Consider the following 11,107-nt stretch of genomic DNA (forward strand, 5'->3'; position numbering starts at 1 on the left):
ACAAGTAATGTGAGTTATGTAATCGGATTACTTTTTTTTATCAAGTAACCAGTAAAGTAACACATTACTTTTAAATTTTAAACAAAATATATATTTTTTAAATAAGTAACACAAGTTACTTCATTTTCCCATGTATTGACTAACACCTCACCTGTCCCCATGTTGAGAGAAATCGGGAGTGCAGAGGCGTTGTGTGCGCTGTATAAACATGATGGTTATTTTAGTTCTAGACTAAATGAGCATGCATACTTATCTTGCTTGCACAAAAACAGATTCAGTATTCCTTAAAATGAGCAAAAACTGTGAATTGCAAACTCAGAATACTACAGAAACCTTCAATAACTAAATGTTAAATACGCATATACTTTATGTATTTAATCTTACTTTATTAACCAATGTGTTTGCTGCAGACCTTTGATGATCCAATTCAACCATAATAGTCAAAAATTGCTTAAGATAAAAATCACATTTGTTTAAAAAAATAATAATAAATCGCATACTCTCAAGTAGGTACTATTTTTGAATATGCAATTAATTCGCGACTGCTAAAAAAGTATGTTCTGTATATGTGTGGAGTATGTATGAATGTAATTCGGACTTGCTACAGTCACCATGTTGTCATTATCATGTAACCTAACAGCGTTGTAACGCATTGCTTTTAAAAGTAACTTTCCCCAACAGTGGTCACTACTTGTTTCAACCTTTTACCTCCAATGCAAGTGAATAGTGAAGGGACTGCCAAATATTCTGCCTAATATCTTCTTTCTTTCTTTCTTTCTTTCTTTTTGTTCCACGAAAAAATAAATAAAGGCATGTATTTTCACAACAATATGATGTTAATTAGTAATGACAGCATTTTTGATTTCGAGTGAAATATGCCTTTAAAGCGGCCTAATGCGGTCAAGTTTACAGCCTTTAAACCCCCTTGTTGTTGGTGTTCTAAGTCGGCAATATGATTGGGTGACGAATAACCACTAATAACTTCCTTACTAAAGAAGAAACCCGCTGATTGGTCCATACAGCACGGAGGCGGGACTTAAAGTGACTGCCTGAAAGGCAACATTGCTTGAGTCGCCATTGAGAGCGAGCGCATATTTGATATTGTAGAAATTATCCGTTGTAGGTGTTTACGGTTGAGACGAGGAGAAAAGGACAACACTACATAACACGGTTTTAGGGCAAATATACGTATTTGACAGGGTTAAACTGTGTGTGTTTATAAAAGCATCGTTTCATATCCGTGTATAACACTTTTTTCCAGGGTTCTTTGTGTGTCGACAATGGTTTGTTTTTCTCCGTCAGGATCTCTCATGGTGATCGGATCATTTTAAATGAATGATAGACGTTTAGTCATTCCGTTTAAAAGGACAGAAGTCCGGTTGGAGTGATTAAGGGCGGACAGGAAGAGATAGGCAGGATTTCAACATTTAGATAACAAGGAGTTTGGAAAGGAGATGGGGAATTGTCTGAAATCTCCCACTTCGGATGATATCTCCTTGCTCCACGAATCACAGTCAGACAGGGCCAGTTTCGGTGACGCCAACGATCCGGATCAGGAACCGCCACCTCCATATCAGGTAAGCTTATGAAAAACCTTTAGAATAAACAAAGAAACTTTCCTTTCGGCTAGCACATTTCTCATGCACGCTCACGCTCATTCACATTGCTATATTGATAATGTGAAATATCAAATGCACTCTGATATACTGATGTATAGGTTATCTATGTAACGTTAGCACCAGGCTGCAGCAGGAGCTCCATCTGTTTAATTTCGCTCTAGACAGTGTGCCATACTAAATCCTCTTTGTTCGACATAAACTTGGCCTACAATTCAAGTCAGACCGTCCAAACAGATGGACAGCCTGTCATTTCATCTTTACTGCTGCCTCCGTGGCGCGTTGATTCACCAGCGCCAGCTTTATTGCGACAAAGTAACAATTCTAATTGTGACGCGCTTTGTTTGCTATTGTGACGTCATTGCGATGTTGTTCTCCCGGGTAGTGTTCCTCAACCCATTTGTGTCCTTTTTTTAGTGCCCCACACAAAATTATAGAAAATTATTAAAAAGTCATCTATTAGCAGTTTTATATGTATTTTAATTGAAATCTTGCCACGTGCCCTTGTTGTAGGCTACACATACCCCTGGTTTGGGATATCTGTACTAGGGTAACCTAGCTGGTGTCTCTGCAAACCTCCATAGGGACCGCAAGATGGCTTAAAATATTTCAAATAAGACAATGAGTCAGCCTTCCAACATTGTTCTGCATGGAGGGTTGGGAACCATTGCTTTTGGTGATTTTCCACACTGATATCAGTTTGAGTTCAAGTCATGAGATCATGCTGTTTAAAATTATGTCATGTTTCATATTACTTTGTTTAAATGGAATGCATTCATCACATGTCAACACGTTTTAACTTCTAACTATGGGAACTGGGTTCGACTGGATGTCTTTGTGTTGGAACGAATATTCGTGTAAACACAAACATTTTATGTACTGTCGCTGTGTTTTGTTAAGAAGCAAAATGGTTTATAATGTTTGTGCATTAAGCTGAGAGGATGTCTGAGCTCTGTTGTATTTTAGTCATGTTTGCTGCTCTGGTGGCTGTTACATCCTCTTTGTTGTGTATTGATCTTATCTGCTTTACAAAAAGATACCAACAAACTGTGCTTCCCCATTAGCAAATCGCCATCGACCCATCAGGTTCCAAAAGACAATCAGATATGCATCTCAAACGATCATGCAGTAATTTCCTCAACTACTGTGATGTAACTGTTATAAATCTTCTTATGCAAAACCTTCCTCCAGAAGTTTAGAACTTCCTCTCCAATCTTGGTTTCAATTTTGGCTGGATTATCTAGATGATGATTGGCACAGAGTGGAAGCAACCAGCCAATGAAAGCAGTAGGTGGGACGTTTTGTGCTGTGCTCCTTACGCTTTTCAGCTGTACTAACAGCGTTCTGCACATAGTCCACATAGTTGTCTAGAAACAGCCTGAATGTTCTGATGGGCCATGAAATTGATTCAAAGGAGAAGCACAGTTTATAAAGTAGCTTATACAGGTTTATAAAACATTTCTAGGTAGTGTTGCATGTATAATGATTGCAGAAGAGTTATCACACTTGTTTTGTGACAGTTTCCATTTGCATCTTACACCCTTAAAATGAACGTGCTTTATTGGCACCTATGGTTTCATGAAGAACCTTTAACATCCATAAAACCTTTCCACTGCACAAAAGGTTCTTTATAGTGAGAAATGTTCTTCAGATTATTAAAATGTTCACACTAAGAAAAAATGGTTCTTTTAAAAACCCAAAATGGTTTTTCAATGGCATAACTGTCAAACCCCTTTTTGACACTTTTATTTTTTAAGAGTGTAGACTTCTAGTGATTATCTTTTCCAGTGGCTGCTGCTTTATTTTCTACAGTAATTATTTATTTGCACTCCATACATTGAATTCATATGTTATATGGGAAGAAATGGCATCCATTTTTTAAGCAAATCTCTCACATCATCATCTCCAGGGTTGAAATGCAAACATGAAAGGGTAAATGTGCCACTGATATCTTTCATGTGTTACTGGGCTGTGTCTTTCAAGAAGACGCAACTTTCTGTTGAACACCAGCAAAAACCGTGCTCGGCTTTCTGTTTTGTGAAGTTATCGAGTCTCTTGGGTGCAAGATCAGACAAGGGTGTGAAATAAAGAGCAAAAGAAGACAGCGCTGTGCTGAATTCACCCAGCGTTTGTTAACGCCACTGCTGCTCTGTGCAATATTCCGAAGGCACGCTTCGGCCTATTGTCAGAATGCGGGACAGACAGGAGGTCTGTTTGCACGGCCCCCTTGAGAACCCAAATCATTCCCAATCTCAGCACATTTTTGCATCGCCTGCCAAGAATGCTTGACGTTTTTTCCCCCAGAGTCTCATGCAGAGAGCTAGAATGGGCTGCCTATGCTCTCAAGTATGTACAGAATCTGTTCTGCTTATTTTTTTAAAGTTATAAAGGGTTCTTTAGTGTGCGGTAGTAAATAGTTGTAAAAGCCGTTTTAATGGCCTCATTCATAAGCCTTCAAAAACTATCAAGAACACTTGGAATACTTTAATGTTACTACTTTCAGAACACAAACACAACAAAGCCATCCAAGTCGTGATCTGCTAGATAGGTAGTTCCCCCCCAAAATTAAAATTTTGTCATAATTTATTCACCCTCTTGTCATTCCAAACCTGTATTTTGTCTATTACTTTCTTCAGATATAATATTTTAACTTGTTGTGTCCATACAATGAAAGGCATTAGGGTCTGAAATAACATTGGACCCCATTAACTTTCATTGTATGGACAAAAAACACTGAGACATATTTCAAAATATCTGGTCTGGTCCACAGAAGAAAGTAAGTCATAAAGGTTTGTAATGGCATGAGGGTGAATAAATAATGACAGAACTTTCATTTTATGGTGAACTTTAAGGTTTCTCTCATAATATGCCACATTAACTGTGTGCAGAAATGGAGAACTGTGTTTCAAGTCAGAAAATGAAGCGGCAATGTTAGCAGAGGGCTTAAAAATATATTTTTTTTTACAGCTGTGCTAACAGTTCAGATTTGCACTCTAAATCTTATGTTTTTCACAACTAGTAAGATTAGCTTTGCAATTTGAATGAAAAGTTGAATTGGAAAAAGTTAAATACATTTTACAGTATCATACTTTATTTAATGCATGGGAAAAATAAAATGCCTTATTTTCAGAGTGGTCTCAGAATTTTGGACCCCATTGTATGTCAAAGAATGTACAGTACCATTAAAAATTTTAGTCGGTAAGATTTTTTTTATGCTTTTTGGAAGAAGTTTCTTATGCTCACCAGGTCGGCTTTCATTTGATAAAATAATGGAAATTTGAAATATTACGATATAAATTCCTGTTTTCTATCTTAATATATTTTAATTTATTCCTGTGAGGGCTAACCTGTGTCACATGATCCTTCTAATAATAAACATTTCTTCTTATTATCAATGTTGAAAACTGCCTTATTTATAGGAAATTCAAAAGAACAGCATTTTTTTGAAATATGATTATTTGTAACATTATAAATTGTCTTTACTCTCGCGTTTGATTTCAACTGCTCTTGAACGGTTAAGTATATTTATTCAGATTTTCCGTTAAACATTTCCATTTAGGTTTTCTTTAGCGGTTGATATCTTATCAAAGCTCTCATGGTTCCTGGCTTTCTTTAGCTGCTATGTTAAGAAGCATTAGCACAATTGTGTAAGGAGCTCAGTAGAGTTAGCCTAGTTTCACACCCTGAGTCTCAGACAGAGACTAAACAGATGAGAGCGGCTCTATTTCAGAATAACAGCCGGATCCACTCTGGTCTGTGCGACTGAACAGTAAAGATAACCTGTTAGTGTTTTGGTGCTGTATGGTGCATCTGATTGAAACGGGAAGTGAACCTGAAGGAGTGATGAAGAGGCGTGTGATATGAGGTCTTCCTGGTGGAAAGCAGCTGACAGCATTTGCTGACTCATGCGTGTGGGTCTGGACGTGGTGAGATAAGCACGTCTGTGAGAGAGAAAGACTGTGCGGGAGCCAACAGTAGAAATAATGGAGGTTTCCTTTAGCCTAAAAGGTGTTGTGGTTTCTGCACGGCTCACTCATCAATTGATTCTCTGTTTATCGTGCTGTAGCTCGAGCTAACAGGCTGCTTTCTCTGCCCTCTGACATGGCTCACGTCACCTAGTAGCCAGACAGCTCATCTTAAGTGGACATACTCAATCCTAAGTCCTTACCCTCACTTTACCTGTCTCACTTTCTCCCTGACAAACACGCACTTTTTTTATTTTTTATTTTTATTTTTTTAAGCTATGTACACTTTTGGCCCGGTAGTCTTTCAGATAATACTTCATAAACATTTCCACCACGTCTAAAATGATGCATTGTGTTTAATAGCATGATGTGTAAATGATTTATGATGTTGGAAATTACATTTCAAACATTTTTGGAGTAAATGGCAGACTATTTTGTCTAGCATTATATGCATCCTAAATACGATTAAATATTTTCACACTTTTTGCAAAATTACAGCTTGATTGACACATGATAAAAATATTCTGTTCATTAGTGGTATTTACATAGTTTTTTATATCACACTCTCTGCACTGATACTTTGGTCTCCTGAGTAACTAATTACTATATCTTTTGAAAAAACGTGAGCCAAAATTATTGGACATGATAGAAATTATACAAAAGTGAAATAATATTATAATAAAATTAAAATAATATAACACTTTTATATGATGGATTTTCATTTAGTACAGAATTTCATACTGTGTTAGGGTCCTAGGTCACAATTTTTACAACCCATGTTTTCAGGAGTTGTTTGTCCACTGGAATTATTATTTTTTAAAAACATTTCTTTATTTTTTCTTTTTTTGCCTGTGCTTTCAATGCGTCTTGGGTTGATACCAAAGTTCAGTATGAGATATTGAATAGGCTGTATTTGTGTCACTTACAACACATGACTCTCATTTGTGTGAACATTACATTTACATTTTACATTTACATTTAGTCATTTAGCAGACGCTTTTGTCCAAAGCGACTTACAAATTAGGACTAAATTAAGCGAGTCATCGTGAAGAGGCAAGAAACAACGCAAGAAGTGCTCAAAATACAAAGTTCAGGCATTGTTCATAGTAGCATAAGCCCGATAAGCGAAGATTTGAAGGAAAAAGGGATTTTTTTTTTTTTTTTTTTTAAGATGAGGTTAAGTGCTCACAGAAGAGATGGGTTTTCAGCTGTCTTTTGAAAGTTTTCAGGGATACTGCATTCCAGATGAGGGTGGGGAGATCATTCCACCAGCATGGAACTGTGAATGAGAATGTTCTGGAAAGTGATTTTGTGGCTTTCTGTGATGGAACCACGAGACGACGCTCGTTGACCGATCGTAGGCAACATTAGTTATGGCATCTTCTCGTAGGATGGATCAGTGTATGGATCAAATGCTTAGGGGTTCAAACCTGCAACCTTTCAGTTATCAGCTCAGGTCTTTACCACTACACCGGCTACTCGTGCCAATGATGCTAAAACAAATAAACCATAAACTCCCATAAAGCTTGTGTGAGAACAGACAATGACTGAACTAAAGCGGGACAGAAGGAGAGCTTTAGCATGGTTGATACACTAATTTCTTATAAAAGAAGGAGCCTATTTGACGAAAAGTGTTGATTTTCAATGTGGGGAAACCCATGCAGTGTACACAATGAACCATTCAATTCTGCAAAGTGTGAAGAAACGGGCCTGCAGCTTTTTAAGTGTCAGAGACTAAACATTTAACCATTTAGTGACCTGAATCTGTGTAACCTAACACACAGCACACTTTAAAGAAATGCAAAACATCCATTTCATGAGAATCTTGTGATTTTACAAATAGAAAACAACACTTAACTTAGGATTCACCAGAAACGTATTTAGCTAGTGTACTGCATAAACAAGTACTTATGTTTTCCCTGTAACCAAATTCCTCTCAGTCTGGCACTGCTGAAATTGTGTCGGAGTACTTGTGTATCTAAACAGTGTGTGGTCTGAATGTCATTTTTGTGGCACACTGCTTAAGAAGCTGTATATGTGTATATACATATTTGTACACACACAACTATATAAATATACACACATCTATATTATGGAAATAGACTTTTATGTGTGTGTGTGTGTGTGTGTGTGTGTGTGTGTGTGTGTGTGTGTGTGTATAAAATATGTATTTGTGTATATACCTGTACATGTATGTGTGGTGAGTGTGTTCTTGTTTGTTAATGGAGACCTTGATTTTGTGCTGAGCTGGTACAGACATTTCTGCACTGCTGACTTGGTAGCACTCAAACAGCTGTTTGTTTAACCTTCCTGCGCTCAGACAAGCGTCCACCTCCTCAACCCACTCACTGCTAAGAAAAGGACAAACGGTGTGTGAGACAGAAAAAGAGAGTTGATTGCCCCGGAGTGCAAAGAAGGTGCTGAAAACGTCTGCTCCCATAACACATTTGGTATGTTAACATGCAAAAAAAAGTTTGATTTCAGCCTTATTTAAACCTTGAATGCTGTACACAGCAGTCCGTTTTGTGTGAAGTTGGACTATCCATCAATCGATTTATCCTTTGGTAGTTATGTAATGTATTTAAAGATATATGCCCCTTTACAGCTTCAGTATAGTAGCTACTTTATCTTGGTAGCTTGGGAAGCTAATGTTAAATGTAGTAGTGTTGGAGATGCTAAAGTTGCTGCTCCTCTGGTTGAGTCATGCTAGCCTGTAGCCTTATTTTGGGCTGGTCGAGTGATATTTATGCACAGGAATGTGAAGCACAGATGTCTTCACTTCTATGTTTGTTGTGAAAGCACTGTATCAGCCATTGATTTGATTCCTAAAGAAAAGTCAGTACTGTAGATGACAATGTTTTCAGGAATAATGGTTGTTTTACTGGTTTACGGTTCTGTTTTGTTATCTCTTGGGTTTTAGAGGCAATGGAAGCACACGGTGCGGTGAAGGTTTGGGTTGTTTTGTCTAGTCCAGTGAGTCCAGGGAGGGAGTGGTGCTTTTTAGGCTTTATTGGAACAGACTTGGAGAAAGAGAGCAGAAAATGGACCGCTGGATGTCTGTTCCAGTAATGAGGGAGGGCCGGATACTCCTCGACATGCTTTGTTTAGCAGCAAAGCCTACCAGACCAAACAGAATTCCCCGCTCGCCAGCTCTCGTTTTTTTTTTTTTTTTTCTCACTCCCTTCATCTCTTTGTCTCTGTCTGTCTGTTTCTTTGAACCAATCAAATCATTATCTTGCACTCGTGGTGTTGGAGTGCCTGATTATTGTTCGCGTTGTTCTCAAATGAGCAATTTAACAGCGACGTGTCTAGTTCTGTGTACTCGATGAATGAAATATGACGTGTCCAAATCAACATTCATAACTGCCTACTACAATACATCTTACAGGTAAATGTTTAAAGGTAGTGTAGACTTGTCCCTCACTGCTTATCATTCCCTTAATCTTATGCGTAAGTTTGTGATGATCTTCTTTTTCTCGTTAATATTGTTTTATTGATATAATAACAAGGCTTGTTAGGCTGCATTTACACAGCAAAGCCTTTTCCACAAATCTGATGTTTTGTCATCATTTGATTTAATTCTCTAGTTCCCAAAATTGTTTGCAATATACTGAGGAGACCATTTTTTCTCAATCTGATTGAGTCGGTCTGAATCTTGTTCAAAGTTTGTAGTTCAACCCTTAAAGATGAACTGAATATCACGTATATTATATATACATTGCTTTGTTTAAACATCCCTAACAGAGCAACATATTATATCATGGATTATATATTTTATACCATTTATGTAAGATTTAAAATAACATGTATTTTATACTGTGCAGTCACTGACTGACTTAGCAGCGACTATAGAGTTTCAGAGACGGTCAGAGAAGACGACACTGTCGTTGTCAGGACGATCATGTTTCGGTTCTGCTTCCAGCTAAACACACACACACCTTTATTTGCTGGATCACAGAATGTCGATCGCTTTGTTGATCGCTACATTATGAGTACGTGTATGTGTCTCACAAACATTCTTTCTTTCTTTAGCCGGTGTACAAAGAAGTTTGTATTTCAAGTTGGCAGTGTAACCTGTCTGATGTGTCCGTCATGTGATTGTAGGACTCGATATGGCCACTGTGTGACCTAATTGTCAAGAGAGCGCTGAACCTGATCTCACAGCTCACCTTTAATCTGATCTGAAGTCAGAATTGCACTACGCCATGGTTGCTTTTCCCAGCAGCACCTCCCAGTCCTCAGGCCTGGTTTCTACAGAATCTGTCTCACTCCTGCTTATGGGCATTACTCCCCAGTGTGGAAACATGTCCTACTTTTGATTAATCACTATCGTGGTGCGTATGTGCATGTGGGTTGGAGGTTTGTAATGTAAGTAAGTAATAAATATCTGCCAAGTATTATTACCCTTAGAGCAATATCTATAGAGTGTGAAACCTCCAGTCCAATAACCATCAACACCACCATTCACAAATCAACACTCATTTACAAGGCTAATTTATTGTAGGGTTTTAAAGGGAGACGTTATCTGAACTCCAGGGTAAAATCGTTGACACCTGAAACAATATGTTAATGTCCCCTCTTGGGTCTAGTGGTAATTTAAAGTTATATTGCTGTAATGGAGATTAGGCAGTTGTGCTCACAAGTTCACACATTTTTTTTCTATTAGTTTACATACCCTTTGTGTCTTTTTTTTTATTTTTATTTTTTAAGATATTTAACAACATTGAAAAAAAATAAGAGAGGAATTTTTTTTTGGTATTTTTAAATTTGTGTATATGTGTGTATATATGTTTGTGTATGTATATTTTATATATATATATAATATAAATATAAATATATAATATAATATAAATAATCTAATATATAAATAAATAATCAGTCTCTCTCACACACACACATTCTTGTACATATATCTTTATGGGGACATTCATTGACACAATGCAATCTCTAGCCACTTACCCTAACCTTACCCATCACAACTAAGTGCCTAACCCAAACCCGTACCCTAAACCTACCCTTAACCTAATTATAACCTTATCCCTTAAAAACCCTCAAACAGGCTTTAAAGGGGTCTCAGAAAGTGAGGACCGGCCAAAATATCCTCACTCCAGTGGTCTAAAACTAAAACTGGTCCTCACAAAGATAGTTGTACATGTACACACATGTGTACACACACGTACACACACACACACTATATATATATATATATATATATATATATATATATATATATATATATATATATATATATATATTTATATTTATATTTATATTTATATTTATATTTTCGTATATTCATCAGGGCGGTGCTAAAAGATTGCAACTATTGAACTAAGATTTTTACAATTTTTTTTTTGTCACACTAAAATTAGGACTATTATACAGAATATCCTATATAATAAAAGTTTTGCTCTTTTAAAATAAATAAGCTTATGTTTTTTATAATATATAGTTAATAATCTGCAATAAACAACACTGTAACATCAACTTGTTCTACTCTTTAATTACAGTTTTCAGCAGAGTGTC

At 36.8% G+C, this 11,107-nt stretch overlaps 1 protein-coding gene across 1 annotated transcript in view; it reads left to right on the forward strand.

Moving 5' to 3' along the window:
• Window positions 1-1,310: 1,310 nt before the first annotated feature.
• Window positions 1,311-11,107, forward strand: part of rnf11b (ring finger protein 11b) — a 12,696-nt gene continuing 2,899 nt past the window's right edge. The window contains exon 1 of the mRNA XM_084087578.1: window positions 1,311-1,577. Within this exon, the coding sequence (XP_083943704.1) occupies window positions 1,455-1,577 (123 nt within the window). The 5' untranslated portion in view covers window positions 1,311-1,454. The remainder of the gene's footprint in view (window positions 1,578-11,107) is intronic.

Source organism: Abramis brama (assembly GCF_963993115.1).
Source record: "Abramis brama genome assembly, chromosome: 16".
NCBI lineage: Eukaryota > Metazoa > Chordata > Actinopteri > Cypriniformes > Leuciscidae > Abramis > Abramis brama.